Source organism: Doryrhamphus excisus, linkage group LG2 (genome assembly GCF_037039965.1).
Source record: "Doryrhamphus excisus strain RoL-2023G ecotype Guam linkage group LG2, RoL_Dexc_Guam_v1.1, whole genome shotgun sequence".
NCBI lineage: Eukaryota > Metazoa > Chordata > Actinopteri > Syngnathiformes > Syngnathidae > Doryrhamphus > Doryrhamphus excisus.
In genome coordinates, this window is record NC_136358.1 from 1,593,313 (window position 1) to 1,612,434 (window position 19,122).

A 19,122-nucleotide genomic window follows, 5' to 3' on the forward strand; every position below is an offset into this window, starting at 1 on the left:
TGTATGCTATCAATAAATCTTGTCAATAAGATTATTGAAACTCCAACGCAAGTGTATTTTTGTCAGGCGCCGCTCGGGCAGTCTCCTTGTGTCTGATTGGTTGCTGTGTGGCAAGGACGACCCACCATCTATTTTGTGATTTGTCAGTGGACGTCGTTGGGGCCTAGTACCTTCAGACTGCTCGTTCGGGACAGGGAGCCAACAGCTAATATGGCTAATGTTAGCGCTGTCGTCTGGTCGAGATACGTCTGCGGCGTGCAGACATTGACACGCCTGGGTATTTCTAGACGGGCGTACGATGGAATTTTCAACGTTTTTCTGGCTTCGCAAATGTGTTAGCAAAGTGCTAGCGACGGCTAATGAGAAGCTAACTGTGTGCTGGGCCCAGTCTACCATTGGTCGAGACAGTTCTAGGGGCGTGGTTATGGGTTGTCCGAAGAAGGCAGTCAACGCTTTCTTTTTAAGTTTTTTTACATTTCCTTCGAATACGTGCGTGTGGATCGCTCACAACAAGTAAGTATGTTTCAACTAAATACACGGTGTAAGAGTACATTGGAGTGGTCGTTAACACATCTGAGTGGACAAAAAGCACTCGTATGGTAGCACAATTGACGAGAGAAAATGGTAGAACCAAGCAGTAACTATGCCATTATTCATAGCATGCTTCATACACAAGGCACATGTAAAACCATGGTGTGAAGATTAATTCCCAAGTAAATCACCGCTGTACTGATTGTCTGTCTACACAAATATTTGTTGACACGATCAATTCACACTGCAATATTCAGTTCAATATGTCGTCCGAGACCCGTGTTGTCAAACTATCTTTCATTTTCTGTGACTGAACAGGTGAAAATGATGTCAATGGAGGATTCAGAAAAAGTCTCCGTCAAACACCGTCCCCTGCCCCCTAAAACAGGCAACGGTAAAGGTTCCCTGACGGAATCAGCTCAGCGTCTCAAGAGGAAGCGCTATTCTGTGGATGTTGCCTTCAAGCGACCAGCCAAGCGTCGTCATCGCGCTAATAGTGACGGTCAAATGGAGTCCGTACTGCCCACAAACTTCTTGTTGGGTGGGAACATCTTTGACCCACTGAACCTTAACTCGTTGTTAGATGAAGACATCAACAGGTGAGAACAAAACCAACACTAATTTCCTGTACAACTGTACTTGATGGAGTGCCTCTGTGATAGCATCCCAATATCACTCTCAGGCTATCACACTAGTGTCTTGCTAATATTGTCCTGGCATCATCCCAGTAAATTTGACACATCACAACACAAACATTTGACTTTGCTTTGTTGTTTGTCATTAGGGCAACCAATCAGGAGACTCAGAAGTGTTCGCCCCTGCCGTCCAGGAGTAAAGCCCCTATAGAAATCCTGGTTCCTCGTGACATCACTGACCCTTTGAACCTGAAGGGAGGCGGCGAGGGTGTATTACTGTCTCCCCTAAAGTCCAGGAGGAGACACAGGAACCGACATGGTGGGGATAAAGACGCGGCGCCAGAACTATTTCCCTCCGCAGATGGACTGACAGGTGAGACACCCTCTGGATCCTACCCACATGTGCACAGTACATCGTGCATACATACTTCCATTATTATTGGAATTTAGGTTGCAGTAAGACACAAATGTAATAGTAACTGTAACGCGTTTCACTACGCTTGTATTGCTTCTGAGTTGAAAACAACAGATGACAAATCATAATAATAATCACATTCTCCCCTAAACTTCTGTACTTTTTCACTAACTCAAACATTTTACTCTTTGATACAATTTCTACACAAGGCCTACTTCCAACATAAGCCAAATAATAAGCCAAAAAATGCAACACAACACTGTGACATCTTGACCAATTTGCTGCTGTAATGATAAATTTTACAGTACACAGCAAGTAAAGTCACAGAAGGAGAGCAACATTTTATTCGTAGTGCCTTACATTCTTGCGTTACGTTAACACTATGACTACAGCGGTACACCATCTTCCTGTTATTTCTTGAATTCAATGGCGTTTCTGACCTTCTTTATGAAAATGCCGGCACTTGCAACTTACTTTGGATCCATTATGGGTTACAGTATTGAAGAAACACTGTTGAATTCGAGAAATAACTCGTGCCAGAACAGGCGGTGGTGGTTGATCTCGCTGTCACATTGTGTCTTTGGGACAGTTAGGTCGAGAATCACAGCTTCAGTGAAGGTAAAAGGAACATTATATATTAATTTATCATTTTAATTCATCATTTATATGCATTTGAAGTTATTTTCTGCATGTCAAACTGTAATAGTAAAACTAATAATAACTATTTCTTGTGGGAAAACTGGATTCGGTTGGCGTCCGTTTCAGTTAGAGTCAGACCTTCTGGAAAGAATGAATGACATTGGCAATGGTTCCACTGTTTCTGACCGATACGCATGTTTTGTTATGACAGTTGCTTTGTTGGCCAGAGAGGGCAGTGTTCCTGTTTCTCCACTTCCTTGCGAACTCAACACTGCTATCACATGTCGAGAGGACATTGCCCCGCCCCCTATCCTTTCCAGAAGGCACACGCACCCTCCGCCAGGTGGTGCCCGTAAATCAAATGGCCATCGCCAGAAGAGTCGAAGACACACCACGTCAACAAGGTCGTCAGATCTCGCCACGGATTCAGTCAACATGACAACCCAGTTCCAGACACCGCTGGCAGGAGGGGTGGGGACGGCCGCTCGGTGGGTGTTACAGTGTAAACACTGGAATGTGATTGACTTGTCAGGTAACTTGACCTTTGCGCTGCAGGTGTACATGTAAAGCAGTTGCCGCTCAGCCACCAGAAAAGAAGGACAAACACCGCTACCAGTATGGCAACCATTGCCGCTACTATGGCTACCACGGTTTCTATGGCGTCGGTTGGGAGGGACGTGTCGGGCCCCACGAGGACTTACGGCTACGCTTGCTGGAAGCTGATTGGTTCAGAGACAAAAAGGTGCTGGACGTGGGCTGTGGTGCCGGTCACCTCACACTCAGTGTTGCCCGTGGTTTTAACCCCGCCCATATCCTGGGGGTGGAGCTCGATGGAAGATTGGTGCATGCTGCAAAGCAGAACATCAGGCACTTCCTGTCACATGACCTGGTGGAGGAGGAAACAAAGAGGAGAGGCGCCACTGTCTCTTTGTTTTCTCCAAGGACAGAAGGAGTCAGAAAGGAGATGAAGAAGGACCAGAAGCAGGAGGGAGAGGAGGATGAAGCTTTCCGTCTCCTCTCCTTCCCGCTGTCGTTGAGGGTTAGTCGTGGTCCTCTGGCCGCTCCTCCTCTGCTCCTGGCTGCTTCTCCAGCCTCCTGCAGGTTTCCCAACAACATCTCATTCATCCAGGTGAGTGTCATGCTCTACTTTACAACTTTACATTAAAAAAAGATGTTATTCTCTAACAAACAAGGTATTGTCTAAAATCTGAATAAAGAGTACCCCCCCAATCCAAAAGGTGTTGTATTAAAGGTCTCATATTATACAAAAATGACACTTTAATGTTGTTTATCAGTAATGTGTGTTCATAGAGCCTGTTTATGAGCACAAGACATAAGAAGAGTCTATGAAGGAAAAACCTTCAGGACATGATATCGCCTAGCTAGATGTGCCCATCCAGTCTGTGTACACCCCTACCACTTCATGGAGGACCAAAAAAAATGGGCCATCTTAAAACAAGGCCAGTCACCCACAGACATAGAAGTTGTAAGTTTTTCTTCAGCAAATAGGCTAACGTAGCATAATGATGATGTTAAATGTGAGTGTATTAGAACTGGAAGTCACCTAGCTGGTGTTACTAACGTTTGTGTCCTACTGTCCTTCTCCTTAATATTACGTTGTTGTATGTGATATATGACATCTACTACTACAAGTGCAGAGCTACATTATTAGCAAAAAGTGGAGAAAGTGCACAATAGTGCATCATGGTGAGACATATTGTGCACTGTGGAGACCCAATATATTAGCATTAAAGCTACAGACCCACCAAATGTTGTATCGCAGTAGATTTTTATTCTGAATTTGTTGAAAAATAATATAAAGAAGACCTTTAAAATGTTCATAGGCTATGACTCCTCCCACAGGGTGACTACGTCTCAGAGCAGGAGTTTTGGCCGGGGCGGGGCCAGTATGATGTCATCATGTGTCTGGGTGTCACCAAGTGGGTCCAGCTGCAGGCAGGTGACGTGGGTGTGGTCCGACTGTTTAGACGAGCATATCACAGCCTGTCGCCAAGCGGGTTGTTCATTCTAGAGCCACAACCGTGGCAACAATACGGCCACAGCAAGAAAGCCTCGGTACACGCACACACTTCCATCACCAGACGTGTCATTATTTGTGTATATGATTGCTTTATTTACAGTGGTGTTTGGTCTCCTAGGCAACAACATACCGTCACTACAGGAGTTTGCAGCTGAGACCTGAGCAGTTCACCTCTTACCTGATGGACAATGTCGGCTTCAGCTCTTACAGACTCCTCACACACACTGGTACACACACTTGCACAAACTGGTGCACGCAAGGCAACGCGCTTAAGTGAAATGTGTTTGTTTCTAGGTAAGCAACAGCCCATCTACCTATTCCACAAAAGTCCCGCCCACAAGGACAGCAAGTGACATCGTCATGCACCTCCGTGGCGCTGCGTGAAGATAACATGTCAAGAAGGGCTCCCGTCATGTTATTGGATGGTTAGTCTTTCACCTTGCGTGGCCTCAGGATCTATTGTGACTTCAGATAGGACGCGACCCACCTTTTTGGTCTCATCATACATTTCGAGAGGTTTTCTCGTCATGTCGGATGTTCGAATTGCTCCGTGTTTCAGTACCCAGAAGTTCTCTCGCGTTTGTGTCATGGGACTTGTCAATTTCAGCTGCTGTTTTATGAAAGTCACATGTCTTGTTGGACTTTTCGTGGCGTTCGATTCTCCACCGGGGATGCCCCTGACCAAAGAAGCCGACCATGCAAATAAATCAATACGTCTGGCTTACATTGAATCAATGCATTTGTGACCGTAGTCATTCAGGCTGCTGACTTCACTACCCAGCATACAATGCACGCTCGACAAATCCCTAAAGAGGATTTACGTCGGATCAGAGGGAAGAGATGCCGCTGAAGAGGGACGGTGAGAGAATTTCTGTTTTATTTTCACCAATTAATCGTTTGTCTTAAGTTGTATTGTGTATGTGGACACTGAAGAGAGGGCTACGTGTATGTGTACGTGCACAGTAGATATACTGCGTATGTACATATAGAGTATACACACACTATGTAAACAGTGTGGAATTGTGTTTGGTGGACATCCTGTGACCCGGCCACATGTTGATGGATGAAATGTCAGACACTCAGCGAGCGCTGCAGGTGATGGAGGCCTGTTCCGAAGGGGTCAAGGGTCACGCAGAGAAGCTACTCAACATCTTCCAGAGTGACCTGTTTCAGGCATTGCTTGGTATGCACGCACTCACGCATGTTGTAGCTGAACCGTGACAGCTTTATAAAGTGTGTGTGTGTGTGTGTGTCTCTAGACATTCAGGAATTCTACGAGCTGACCGTGTGTGAAAGCCAAGCGACGAGCCCCCTGCACACACCTGTCCAGGTACACAAGCATTGCTGCTGTGACAACAGCAGCATCACCATAGCAACAAGAACCCCGGCCCTCCCCTTCTCGCTCTCTGTCGTCAACGAGGTGCCCCCCCCCCACTCAAACAGAAAATAGCACATTCGTTGCGTTGCCGTCCGCCATCGAACCCCCACCCCCCACCCCCTTCGCTCATTGTCGTCAGACGGTGGGAAACGGAGGAGGTGAACGGGGGAGGACAGACAGACAGCAAAGGGGGAGAGAGGAGGGAGGGCGGCAGAGAGATCAAAGCGTGAGTGTGCGTGCGTGTATGTGTGTGTGTGTATGTATGTGTGTGTGCGTGCGTGCGCGTGGTATGTGTGTGTGTGTGTGTGGATATGGACTGCCTCTGCATTGTCACCACCAAGGTAAGAGCAGACCGCCACACACACACACACACACACACATACAGTTAGTGTGCACGTGTCTTGTTAAGGTGTGTGTGTGTGTGTGTGTGTGTCCCAGTTGTGTCCGCTACCTACTGCTTTATTTAAACCTAGCTCTGTCAAGGATGTGTTCACGCAAAGGTCAATGAAGGAGTCTTGATGGAAACTGTTAGCTTCAGTGCTAATGCTAGCTTTCTTCCTGTGTCTGCAGAAGTATCGTTACCATGACGATGACCAACCAAGCCCTGGAAACGTGACTGACGGACACGCCCCCGAGTTGACGCGCACACACCTGGACTCGCTCACACAGCCGGCTGCACTAACTGTAAGTACACGCACACGCGCACGCACACACACACACACACACACGCATACACATCACCATAGCAATGGGAAAGAAAAGGGGGATGGGGGGTCTCCATGGCAGCAGTATTCTTCTTGTGTGTGACATCACAGAGGGGAGGTGATTCCTGGCATAGAGGAGGGAGGGAGAGAGGAGATGCAGCGAGCATCATTTGGGTTGAGCAGAGCGAGCGGGGGAGGATGAGGATGAGGATGAGGATGACGACCGCTGAAGAAGAGCGTCGTCTTGTTGGCGGATTAGCTCGTTAGCGTGCTCCAGCTTGTCAGCTTTTGACTTTTTCTTTCTGGGATGAGCTGAGTTGTCAATCATGTTTAAAACAGATTGACCAATTTCCTCCTCGGGGAGGGGGGTTAATTATTCATCCGTCACTCCTCCATCTTTATGTAACCTCCTGAAGGGGGCGAGACGCAGAGGAGACAGGAAGTGATGTTTGTATCCGTGTGGTACGCCAAAAAGATGGGAAGACGCTTCATCAACAACGTACGCAGAGCCAAGAGACACAGGCAGAGAATGATGGTACGCCGTATTTTTTACGTTAACCTTTCACCCCTCTGTGCAAGACTTTCCAGAGTTCAACCAATCAGGAAGCAGCTCGGAGGCGGGGCCAACAGCCACCTTCTGCTCTATAGCTTTGTGTATCATTTAGCGTCATGTAGCATTGCTGAGCATCATGTAGTGTTCTTCAGCATCACGTTCTGTCATGTAGCATCGCTTAGCATTGTGTAGTGATCCTTAGCATCATATTCCGACATTTGTGATCACCTTGATTCTTTCGCATCATTTTCTGTCATGTCGCATCGCTTGGCATCATGTAATGACCTTTAGCATCATGTTCTGACACTTAGCATCATGTAGCAACACTTAACGTCATTGTAGTGTTCTTTAACATCGTGGTTAGCATCATGTAACATCTTTAGAAGCATGTTGATCGTTAGCATCATGTTCCGACAATTAGCATCATCTAGTGTTCTTTAGCATCCTGTAGCATTGCTTAGCGTCATGTAGTGATCTTTAGCATCATGTTCTGACAATTAGCGCCATGTAGCATCGTCTAGCATTGCACAGGCATCATCACTTAGCATTGTGTATCGATGGTTAGCATTGTGCTCAGACAATTAGCATCACAGAGTGCCCTTAAGCAATCCTGTAGCATCCCTTAGCATGATGTAGTGATCTTTAGCATCATGTTCTGACAATTAGCGCCATGTAGCATCACTTAGCATTACACAGGCATCATCACTTAGCATTGTGTATCGATGGTTAGCATTGTGCTCAGACAATTAGCATCACAGAGTGCCCTTAAGCAATCCTGTAGCATCCCTTAGCATGATGTAGTGATCTTTAGCATCATGTTCTGACAATTAGCGCCATGTAGCATCACTTAGCATTACACAGGCATCATCACTTAGCATTGTGTATCGATGGTTAGCATTGTGCTCGGACAATTAGCATCACATAGTGCCCTTAAGCATCCTGTAGCATCCCTTAGCATCATGTTCTGACAATTAGCGCCATGTAGCATCGCTTAGCATCACACAGGCATCATCACTTAGCATTTTGTATCGATGGTTAGCATTGTGCTCAGACAATTAGCATCATGTAGTGCCCTTAAGCATCCCTTAGCATCATGTAGTGATCTTTAGCATCATGTTCTGACAACTAGCATCATCTGTTGTTCTTTAGCATCCTGTAGTGATCTTAGCATAATGTTCTGACAATTAGCACCATGTAGCATCACTTAGCATTACACCGGTTGCATCATGAAGTGTTCTTTAACATGTAGCATCGCTTGTTAGCTTTGTGCTCTGACAATTAGTATCATGTAGTGTCCTTTAGCATCCAGTAGCATCCCTTAGCATCATGAAGTGTTCTTTACCATCATGTAGCATCGCTGAGCATCATGCAAAGTGGCATCACAAAGTGGTATTGCGTCGTGTAATAACATAGCATCTCATGAGTCTCGGTCAGGGGTTGGTAACCCAACAAAGGTAGCTTACCTGTATGCTTCAAATGTGGCAAGAAACAACAACAAATGTTAAGACATTTTCAAAACAAGCATTCAACACGAGTGGTAGGTTATTTAAATGTGTAAACGTGGTCATCGATGCAGTCCAAATCTGCACTCGACAGGCTCCAACCGGTGCCCACATACAGTACATAAGTCCACTAATTGTGATGTCAACCAGCGTTCACCAACGAGCTAAACGAAACAGGCTGCCAATTCACTGTGCTGCACATTTCTTACGGCGATAGGTAGTGAGGTTGAACCAACATAATATCACAACCCCATTAGTTACACGTGCACACCGCACTTTTATTTCTTGTATTCTGGTATCATTAAAATTCAATAGATTTTTTTCAAAAGTTTGTATGCAGATGTTTTGTGACCCCAGACTAATTTTGCTTTTTGGCCATTGGGGTAAAATGGCTCTTAGGACAGTAAAGGTTGCCGACCCCTGGTCTTGGTTTTAATGCCACAGACAGCTTTGACAGCCATAAGTGGTGGAGGAAGGTTAGCCTTGCAGATCAACTTCATGTGTAGCTTACAGTCTTTAAATCTTTTTGACGGCAATAGTGTGTGACCTCTTTCTAATCGCGGCTAACGTGCTATAGGTGTTCATCGTTACCAGCATTCTCGTCATCGAGACCAAGCTGCTAAATGATCAATAACAAGCTTTGAGTTTGTGTGCCAGTTATTCATTTTAGACCTACACACACACACACACACACACACAGAGGTGTCATGGGAAATGAACACAATGTGAAGTGTAACCAGCAACACTGTTACGTAATCATCGAGTGCACATGCTCCTCATCCCGGACTTGAAACATCATGTCATCTTCTCATCCTCCCTCCCGGCACATTGTACAACAGAATAAGGCGTGTTATTTCCACCAAGTATGCAGATTATAGGTATTGTTGCTAACTGGTTATCTGTCTATTGTGCACATGCTGTGATTGGTTTTATGCTGCACTAACCACTTCACCGCCTGTTAGCGTTGCGCTTGTCTGAACACAAGTAATTACTGACATCGAGTGCCTCATTCTGGTCAGAACCCACGCTGCCCAGTGCACAAACGGAGCATGTATGGGCAGAGCTTATGGCAGGTGTAAAGTGATGTCATTGGCCGGCGCTTGAGAGAGGCGGTTGCTATGGAAACAGTTACAGTTGCTGCGGTGAACAGAGCCCCAAAGGCTACTGTTGCCGTGGTAACAGTGGAGCGATGCTCGATGTGATTTAACTCTTCATGCGTTTGCACAGATGAACGGATCTGAAGGAGAGCTGGAGTATGAAGAGATCACGTTGGAGAGGGTGAGCACATGCATGCACACATGCGCACGTGTGAACACACACACACACGCGAAGATCAAGTGGTGCTGACAAAACATTTGGAAAAACGTTGTTTTTAAATTGTGTCCATTGAGACAGATAATGATGCTACGGTTGAAGCATGGCCTATTCTTCATTTTTTGGAGCATATTTTGGGGATTTTTCCTCTCACGCAGGCTCACTCTAAGAACTAAAAATCATGACATACATTTGAAAAACAATTCTCAAGATACTGTGTCTCCCCTGACGTTTTCGGGCTCACACTTTTATGTTGTTAACTGTGTTACGAACAACAAAAAACTGCGTGTTTGTACGTTCCTGCACAGGGAAACTCTGGGCTGGGATTCAGTATCGCAGGAGGAACTGACAATCCTCACATTGGAGATGATCCATCAATATTCATCACCAAAATAATTCCTGGAGGAGCTGCTGCTCAGGATGGACGTCTCAGGTACGCACACACACACACACACACACACTCATACTCCAACACATATACGCATACAGTCATCCCTTGCAACATTGCGTCAATGTTTTTCAAACTATGCTAATGAGTCATTACTGTTTTGGGGTTGACTACGGCCTATTAGTCAAAAACATGCATATTTAAGCAAAATGTTTATTTTTGGCATAAATGAAGCTTTTTCAAGCATAAAATTACTCAATTAAATAAAAAAGTAGTATTCCTCACTAATGAAATATTATGTCTTATTTTCTGTTATTATGTCTACAATACGGGCGGCACGGGGGTCGAGTAGTTAGCGTGCAGGCCTCACACCCTCGGCCATCTCTGTGTGGAGTTTGCATGTTCTCCCCGTGCATGCGTGGGTTTTCTCCGGGTACTCCGGTTTCCTCCCACATTCCAAAAACATGCTAGGTTAATTAGCGACTCCAAATTGTCCATAGGTATGAATGTGAGTGTGAATGGTTGTTTGTCTATATGTGCCCTGTGATTGGCTGGCGACCAGTCCAGGGTGTACCCCGCCTCTCGCCCGAAGACAGCTGGGATAGGCTCCAGCACCCCCCGCGTCCCTCGTGAGGAAAAGCGGTAGAAAATGAATGAATGAATGAATGAGATTGTTGATTGATCACCTCGTCGTCATAGTTACAACATTCCAGGTAGATGTTACAATACAAGCTGTATCATTAATGATAGTCCAGTCTTGAGAGTAATGTAACTGCTCGTGAGCCACACAGTGTAGATCTCAATCTCATGTATATGGGCCAAAATTAACTTTTTTATTAATTTATGAGCGTGTGCAACTTGCAATGCCATAAACTGAGCACCATCTGTACACACACACACTCTCACACATGCATGCACACACACACACACACGTACATCCACCCACACATATACAGTACATATAAAGTCACATATTAATGCACACATGCATACGAACGCACACATTCACACACAAATACGTGCATACTCAAACACACACACACACGAGGATTTTGCCTGCTTTTTGCCTCAAATGCATGCTATGCTGTGTGATGTAATGTTTTTAAGCTTACATGTTCAATAATTGTATCATCTTGGGATTTGATGAATTTCTTATCAATGTTTGAAGTGTTCTTCATAACCATAACCCTGCAAATCACAGGATTTCAACAAATCTCACAAAATATGCTTCATTTGCATATTAAACACAAAAGCAGAGCATATTTTTGAACATGAACATCAATTTAGCAGACACCCGCCCCCCGGATCTCACGGGCCTTTTTTAAGATACCTGATATTTCTGGAAGTTGCAATAAAAATGCGCGAAAAAAGTGAAATAACAAGTTTTGTTTTCCTCTAATTATAATAGGGAAATGTGTTGACGATAAGTCATTAACAAACTGAAGCGCGGAATAAAAATAATTAAGAAAAGCATCTTACCAACATGGCGCACAAACATTATACACATACACCCTTTGTATTGAGTTGTGGACTCCTATAGAGCAGCTACACGCAAAATCCCGCACAGAAAGCTTTGTAGATCTTCCAGAATCTGCACCTATTCCAGCTGTATTTCCTTGGATTTCTGTTTTAATTTATTCCACCCACAGCCACTCCGCTGTGATTGAACCCACTCAGCTTGTACAGTTAAAAGCCCATATGAGGAAGTTAATACATTTTTTTAATAATCATACATTTTATTTGTATAGCGCTTTTCAGATTACTCAAAAGATGCTTTACAGTACAGAAAAAGAAATAAAAATAGAGTTGAGTAAAAGATGCATTAAAATACAATATCCAAACATTCATTCAGAGCTAAAACAAGGCTAAAAGCGGGCAGGTGGGTTTTGGTGGGAAGGTCGGGGCAAGCACGGAGGGAATGGGGCAAAGAGTTCCAGAGGGTAGGGGGGCTGCAATGGAGAAGTCTCCCCAGGTTCGGAGCTTGGTCTTGCAGGGTAGGTCCAGGAGGTTAGAGTCTGAGGAGCGAAGGGGACGCGGGGGATTGTGTGGATGGAGGAGGTCTGTGAGGTAATGGGGGGGTCAGCTTGTGGAGAGCTTTGTAGGTGATGAAAAAACTCTCTGAAACCGAGCGTTCAGAGCCTTTCCAAACTTCTTTCAGGGCTTCCAAATGCACAAACGTCATTATCTGAAACTTTGGCATCGTCTAACACGATAATGCGACTTTGTAATTATAGATTTGGACATAGTGATTTTTTTTTTTTTTTTTTTTACAAGGAAGTGCGGGCGATACAGATAGTCCACGTGAGCGTTTCTTCTCAGGGACGAATTTGATTGACCAAAATGACTGATTGGACAGACAAGTATTGGACAAAGTTCCAAAATCCGCTGGGATTGATTTAATTTGCATAAATTGGTGTGATCGCAAGACTGTGAAATCCTGGAGAGTCTGATCCAGGACATGCATTCGTCCCCAGGGTGAACGACAGCATCGTGTTTGTCAACGATGTGGACGTCCGGGAGGTTACTCACTCTGTGGCTGTCGAGGCCCTGAAAGAGGCGGGGCCTGTTGTCCGGCTTTATGTACTGCGGCGGCGACCACCGAGCGAACATGTCACAAAGATCAAACTGATGAAAGGACCCAAAGGTAGGGAAGCCTCAACGAAGACCCAAAGAAGCCGACCACGGCCGTCAAAGTGGTACGCTCGTCTTCTCTTCAGGTCTGGGGTTCAGCATCGCCGGTGGTATCGGTAACCAGCACGTCCCGGGAGACAACAGCATCTACGTCACCAAGATCATTGAGGGCGGGGCAGCTCAACGGGACGGGCGGCTTCAGATTGGCGACAAGATCCTGGCGGTATGTCGCATCGAAGTCAACGGTGCCGCTCCCGCTTACTTACTTGTTTGTCTACCACCTGCTCAAGGTCAACCACTTGTCTCTGGAGGACGTCCTGCACGAAGACGCTGTGTCAGCCCTAAAGAACACGGGCGAGGTGGTCTACTTGAAGGTGGCCACACCTACCTCCCACTACATCCACCCCTCGGATCGATTCAGCCCCCCCGACCTCACCAGCTGTATGTCATGTGCTGCTAGCATGCAAACAGTGTAGCATAACAACCAGCAGGGGGCAGCATCTAAAACTCTATTTGTCCCCGCAGCCTACATGGAGCCAGACTACATGTGTGATTATCCGCAAGCCCTCCCACCACCGTCACCACAGCGCTACTCGCCGCTCCACCGCGGCATGATGGGCGACGACGACTACGGCCGAGAGCCTCGCCGAGTATGCGTGCAGCGTGGCGCCAGTGGTCTGGGCTTCAACATCGTGGGTGGCGAGGACGGCGAAGGTATCTTCATCTCCTTCATTCTCGCTGGAGGACCGGCGGATCTCAGCGGAGAACTCCAGAAGGGAGATCAGATCCTCAGCGTGCGTATGATGTCACACACCTTTGGCCATGATGCCGCACCTGCAGCAGCGTGGAGCCACACACTGCTATGTTTGTGTGTAGGTGAATGGCGTGGATCTCAGGTACGCCACACACGAACAAGCCGCAGCCGCTCTGAAGAACGCTGGTCAAACGGTTACCATAGTGACACAATACCGACCTGAGGGTGAGTGCACGCACACATCAAGCCGATCGTATAGTCGATATTAAAAAGTCATGCTTTTGTAGAATATGGCCGCTTCGAAGCAAAGATCCACGACCTCCGCGAACAGATGATGATCAGCTCACCAGGAAGTCTGCGAGCCAGCCGCAGCTTCTACGTCAGGTAAAGGCCTTCAGCCATCACACAGGAAGTGGAATGCGGCGTAATGACACGTGTGTGTGTGTGTGTGTTTGCAGGGCCTTGTTTGACTACGACAAGACGTGGGACTGCGGCGTCTTATCACAAGCTCTGGACTTCAACTTCGGGGAGGTGCTTCACGTGATTGACAGCGCAGATGACGAGTGGTGGCAGGCCAGACGGGTGAACCAGCAGGGGGAGCTAGAGGAGCTAGGATACATCCCGTCCAAACACAGGTGACGGTTGTAGTCTTTGTTTGTTTTTTTGACTTTTTGACATGTTGTGTGCGGGCGTTTTAGGGTGGAGAGGAAGGAGTGGTCCCGGATGAAGAGTAAAGGTGAGCTGTGATGACAATGACGAGGAAGAGGAGGAGGAGGCACTGTGACCGAGTGGGTGTGTTTTGTTGTTGATCTTCCTCAGGTTTCGTTCAAAGCTACGAGCCAGTCACACAAACGGAAGGTTGGTTAAGACGCTCCTTAGCAATTCGACGTTATTGATGGAGCTGAAACGTAACTCGTGTTTCTGCAGTGGACTACGCCCGACCCGTCATCATCCTGGGGCCGACCAAAGACCGAGTCAACGACGACCTGCTGACCGACTTCCCGGACAAGTTCGGCTCATGCGTCCCACGTAAGAGCGCAGCATGTCTCTGTGTCGGCGGCACAAGCGTGCGACTCAAGCGTCTTTCCACAGATACGACTCGCCCTCGCAGGGACTATGAAGTGGACGGGCGGGACTACCACTTTGTGTCGTCGCGAGAACAGATGGAGCGTGACATCCAGTCGCATCACTTCATTGAGGCGGGACAGTACAACAACCACCTGTACGGCACGTCGGTACAGAGCGTCAGACAGGTGGCCCAGCAGGTGAGGCGCTGTCCACGTGGCCGCCCTGGCATGCGGTCTTGACTCGCTGTGTTTGTGCACGCAGGGCAAGCACTGCATCCTGGATGTGTCGGCCAACGCAGTGAGGAGGCTGCAGGCGGCTCATCTCCATCCCATCGCCATCTTCATCAGACCACGATCTCTGGAGAACGTCCTGTGAGTCCATCAGGTCACCTGTAACGGTGCCACCTAGGAAACATTCTCATTTTGTGTGCGTGGTTTTTTTTTGGCAGCGACCTGAACAAGCGCCTGTCTGAGGATCAAGCCAGGAAAGTTCTGGATCGAGCCATTAAAATGGAGCAGGACTTCCTTGAGTGTTTCACCGGTAAATACATATTTTGTTTTTTGTTTGTTTGTGTGCGAGTGCAAGTGAGACTTTCAAGCCTGTAAAATGTACACGTGTGCACACATGCAGCCATCGTGCACGGGGACACATTCGAGGAGGTCTACCACCAGGTCAAAGTGGTCATCGAAGAGCAGAGTGGTCCGTACATTTGGGTGGTGACTCGTGAGAGGCTCTGATTGGTCAGCTGAGGTCCCTTCCTGTGCACATATTGTTGTTTTTGTGAGTGTGTATCCATGGCAATGCAGGAGTGGGCATGTGTGATCAGATCCATATCATCACACATGTAGAATTTAGCTAACATGTTTATATTATCCTATTTAATTATTTATTTCCTTACCGTATTTATGGATTCATTTGATTGTGCTGTACACGGTGTGTGTGTGTGTGTGTGCGTGCGTGCGTGCGTGTGTGTGTGTGTGACTGTAAATACAAATATGGGGCTTAAACAAACACACACACACACACACACACGCACAATGAATTCAGGGCTTTCACTTCACGCGATGCTTTGCTTTGACCACCACAAACATGATCATATCCCGATCACATGACCAGTGGGTTGGGGGCCGGGGCTTTGACGAAGCCTCCCTTCCCTTCATGTCTGGACTTCACCTCCCACAATTCCTTTGTACAGCAACAACACTGTGGTCATGACTTGGCTCCACCTCTTGAGCTAATGCTAACTGCTAATGACTTCCCATGATTCCCTTCTGCTGAGTCGGTGTGAGCCAATGACATTTGAGTGAATTGAGTAAATCTTGAAATAAATCACTAATAAAGAACGAGTATTTGGAGTGGTGATGGTGACTTGTTGACTTGGTGGGTGGAAACACTGCAGAATTATTTTGGGCACTTTGTTGAAAAGATGGATGAGTCCTTCCACAAGCCACCTTCCTTCCGGCGTGGCTGTGGAAGAGATTCACTGAAGCATTTAATTCATTACTTCCTTATTTCATACAAGTACTATACATGCATGCTAGGTTAATTAGCGACTCCAATTGTCCAATCGGTATGAATGTGAGTGTGAATGGTTGTTTGTCTATACATGCACATAATTCCTCAATAGTTGTGTACATAAGTAGTATAGAGTTCATAACATCGAGTTAACATTTACTATAAAATAATACAGATAGACAAGAAATGAAAATGATTTTCCACAACCAAAATCAAGGAAACATATTAAAAATGTTTCAGCAGTTAATCATGAAATAATAGTTTAACAGGCAGAAGTGGCAAAGCCATGAAGCCAGGGGCCAGGGCCACTGGAGCTTAGGGTCTGGGTGAGACTGGGCCACATCAGGTTTTCCAAAAAAAAACAAAAAACGCATTTATTAAAAAAAGGAAAATATACAAACTTTGTCAGTGCTTTGGTTCCAATTTTCTACAATAAAAGCGCTGATAAAACATTCCACTGTTCTCAAATATCTTAATTTTTTTTCTGCACAAGATAAGATGAAAAATAAACAAATCAAGAATAAAGAAAATCAATCAGTAATAAATAAATAAATATAATAATAATAATAATAATAAAACAGCAAATAATTAAAACTTAAGAAACCACATACATATAGTTGGTGGGTAGACAAATGATTTTTTTCAGCTTTAAAATGAACAAAGCATTATTAGAGCCCAGTAGACATGACAAAACACGACTATAGTCACATTTATACTCATACTTTTTATTTACAACATATTGCGCAACTGCAGGGTCTTGACACACATGCTAACTCGCAAACTAGAGAGCTAGCGACCCAAACGGTAGCCTTCAAGTTATTTCCTTTAAACTTAAAAAATCCCAAAACTTACCACTTCCACACGGAGAGGGAGGATAACTATTAACAGTTATTTAACCTTTAACATGAACATGAATCAAACGTAATAATTTTTTCTGGGTACATGATACCATACAGCATCCATATCAAACTTGCGCGGGCCGCACTAACATTAAACTCAAACTAGTGTCCTGCGGGCCACATTTGGCCCGCGGGCCGAGTGTTTAAGACCCCTGCATTAAGCTATTCACTTTTTTGAACGGATAACTTTTGTTTTTATAGATACGGTTCAGGCATCTTACTGCTGAGTTAGTTTATTTGTATTTTGATTACGTGAAGTTATGTGCTGTTTCATTTTATCTGTTTGTATATCTCTAGAATGCACTGAAAATAGGAGGGGAGCTAAATGTCATTTAGTCATAATTTATGTCGTATGTCATTTACAAAGTGATGTTTATGTGATCGACCCACACTACCTTCACGATGGACAACATAATGGGCACCCCTGGTGTAGCCATTTATGGACAAAAGAAGACAACATCACACTCTTTATTAATTGAGTTCATTAATGAAAGCAAAGTAAAAGCAAACCCATCTGGTAAAGTAGAATAAAGATGGGAAAGGAGGAGCTCGTCCTGGAGTTATAGTAATGTCTCATTATTGTCAAATGAAGCTAATCAATGAAGAACCAATCATCAGGATGCAGAAGGAGGCTGATCCAGGACCAGCTTTAGTTGGTAGGAACCAGAATATGTCCTGAAAGTTAAGAAGAAACACATCCAGAATGTGACGCTCTGAAGAATTTCTCCGGGAGCTCAAGTGCTACCTGAAGACTTCCTGCGATAGTATACGTAGCCTCCCAGGCACAGGACCAGCCCCAGAACCAGTCCTGATGCCCCAATGACCAACTGATTGGTCTCTGACTTGGGGCGTGACGGATCTTCGTGGAAAGAGTCAGACAAGTCAGTGAGGAAGACAACAGGTGACGGACAAGAACATGTGTTACCCCAGTCGGTGTGCAGCGGTTCCTGGAGACTGGCGTGTTCCACCATGCAGGAAATTTTCTCTCCAGGCCTTTTAAAACAAAAACGTTGCTGACGATATCTCGTTGCTTTGATGATCCGCCTGAACGGGTCTGGAGCCGGACTCACCCGGGATTGTAGACCAGTTGAGAGTGGACTTGGTAGTACCAATCCCCATCAGCCATCTCGTGGGTGGAGGTGACATCCGACGTGACTTCCTGTCCGTCTCTCAGCCAGGTGACTCGGATTAGCTTGGGGTAGAAGTCGTAGACGCTGCACACCAACATGGCGGTGTGTTGGCCACCAGAAGGCCACTCTAAATGGAGTCTGACGGAAGGTTTGACTGGAGATAAAAAAAAAAAACATCCTTTTTTTCTCATCCATGGTTGAACGTGTGCACTTTTTTCTTATGACCACCAGAGGCCGCTGTGAAGCGTTGTCGTGATGTCACGTGATCTCACCTGACTTGGTGAGCGCAGCCTGGTAGCCATCGTCAATGTTGGGTTTACAGAACAACTCCTTTCGTCTTCTCACTTCTTCCATGCGGAGAGGATCTGCGTTCCATCTGGCGGCGTTTTTAACACCAAGCTCGGTGTAGCCAACAAACTTCCCCAAAGTGCTGCTGAAGCGGATTATTTCCAATTTGTTGTAATAGTAAGAGAAGATATACTCTATGTCCTTCAGCTCAGTCGAGTTAAATACACAGTGCGTCTCACGATAGAACAGGAAGCCGTCTGAAAACACAAATAATAACTTATTTAATAACTTATTTTGTACCTTGTAGATTTCACTCACATAGTTTGTGTGTGTGTGTGTGTAGATATCGTAAGGACGCTTACTTAAGTACTGCAAGTACCAGTGAAAAGTTTGGACGCACTTTCTCGTAGTATTGAAAGGGAAAGATTGTACCAAACGTGGTAGTATATTTATATTTGAAGAGGGTAATATGGAAAGTTAGACACAGTATAACTCCAACTATAACTTACGTACACATACCTGCTGCGTAGAGGGTGAGGCAGAGGAGGTAGAAGCTCTGAAGTGAAGAAGCCATGTTCTTCCAGTACCTCAAAAAAAGTGAACTGAAGAGGAAAAATGTCTCTTAACAAATAGATGGCAGCTGATCACATGACCTGCATCACTTGTTGCCAGGCAGACAAGTTTGGTAAATTGAACAGAAGTGAGCCACTTCTTAATAAGGGTGCCAGGTTCAGACA

At 45.7% G+C, this 19,122-nt stretch overlaps 3 protein-coding genes across 4 annotated transcripts; 2 read left to right on the forward strand and 1 right to left on the reverse strand.

Annotated features, from left to right (window-relative positions):
* Window positions 1-167: 167 nt before the first annotated feature.
* On the forward strand, window positions 168-4,980 carry LOC131125054 (7SK snRNA methylphosphate capping enzyme-like). The gene is made up of 8 exons (XM_058066194.2): window positions 168-513; window positions 850-1,130; window positions 1,316-1,539; window positions 2,432-2,708; window positions 2,776-3,349; window positions 4,084-4,296; window positions 4,380-4,488; window positions 4,556-4,980. Exons 2-8 carry the CDS (start codon window positions 856-858, stop codon window positions 4,612-4,614), a joined length of 1,731 nt encoding a protein of 576 aa, XP_057922177.2. The 5' UTR covers window positions 168-513; window positions 850-855; the 3' UTR covers window positions 4,615-4,980.
* A 97-nt stretch (window positions 4,981-5,077) lies between these two features.
* On the forward strand, window positions 5,078-15,902 carry LOC131125053 (disks large homolog 4-like). 2 transcript variants are annotated; one of them, XM_058066193.2, is made up of 20 exons: window positions 5,078-5,120; window positions 5,337-5,444; window positions 5,521-5,591; window positions 6,210-6,323; window positions 9,626-9,676; window positions 10,021-10,145; window positions 12,575-12,744; window positions 12,818-12,954; window positions 13,022-13,172; window positions 13,257-13,525; window positions 13,608-13,710; window positions 13,773-13,869; window positions 13,944-14,120; window positions 14,184-14,221; window positions 14,305-14,343; window positions 14,413-14,514; window positions 14,578-14,750; window positions 14,815-14,924; window positions 15,002-15,093; window positions 15,184-15,902. In XM_058066193.2, the coding sequence occupies exons 1-20, from the start codon at window positions 5,102-5,104 to the stop codon at window positions 15,288-15,290; spliced, it is 2,253 nt and encodes a 750-aa protein (XP_057922176.2). In that variant the 5' UTR covers window positions 5,078-5,101; the 3' UTR covers window positions 15,291-15,902. The 2 variants fall into 2 exon arrangements, with proteins under 2 accessions (XP_057922176.2, XP_057922175.2); XM_058066192.2 differs by lacking the exon at window positions 5,078-5,120 and having other exon boundaries at window positions 5,153-5,444.
* A 1,493-nt stretch (window positions 15,903-17,395) lies between these two features.
* LOC131125059 (H-2 class II histocompatibility antigen, E-S beta chain-like) lies at window positions 17,396-18,974 on the reverse strand. Its single transcript, XM_058066206.2, has 6 exons — window positions 18,905-18,974; window positions 18,370-18,642; window positions 18,038-18,251; window positions 17,893-17,960; window positions 17,713-17,826; window positions 17,396-17,642 (listed from the first exon to the last, which is right to left on the reverse strand). The coding sequence occupies exons 1-6, from the start codon at window positions 18,957-18,959 to the stop codon at window positions 17,617-17,619; spliced, it is 750 nt and encodes a 249-aa protein (XP_057922189.2). The 5' UTR covers window positions 18,960-18,974; the 3' UTR covers window positions 17,396-17,616.
* Between the last annotated feature and the right edge of the window lie 148 nt (window positions 18,975-19,122).

Coding starts and splice junctions, on each gene's coding strand:
- LOC131125054 (XM_058066194.2), top strand. CDS start 856: ATGATGTCAATGGAGGATTCAGAAAAAGTCTCCGTCAAACACCGTCCC. Junction 1,131..1,315: donor TTAGATGAAGACATCAACAG/GTGAGAACAAAA, acceptor GTTTGTCATTAG/GGCAACCAATCAGGAGACTC. Junction 2,709..2,775: donor GGGGTGGGGACGGCCGCTCG/GTGGGTGTTACA, acceptor TTTGCGCTGCAG/GTGTACATGTAAAGCAGTTG.
- LOC131125053 (XM_058066192.2), top strand. CDS start 5,315: ATGTTGATGGATGAAATGTCAGACACTCAGCGAGCGCTGCAGGTGATG. Junction 5,445..5,520: donor CCTGTTTCAGGCATTGCTTG/GTATGCACGCAC, acceptor GTGTGTCTCTAG/ACATTCAGGAATTCTACGAG. Junction 5,592..6,209: donor CCCTGCACACACCTGTCCAG/GTACACAAGCAT, acceptor CTGTGTCTGCAG/AAGTATCGTTACCATGACGA.
- LOC131125059 (XM_058066206.2), bottom strand. CDS start 18,959: ATGGCTTCTTCACTTCAGAGCTTCTACCTCCTCTGCCTCACCCTCTAC. Junction 18,252..18,369: donor GGCTGCGCTCACCAAGTCAG/GTGAGATCACGT, acceptor TTTTATCTCCAG/TCAAACCTTCCGTCAGACTC. Junction 17,827..17,892: donor ACCGCTGCACACCGACTGGG/GTAACACATGTT, acceptor CTTTCCACGAAG/ATCCGTCACGCCCCAAGTCA.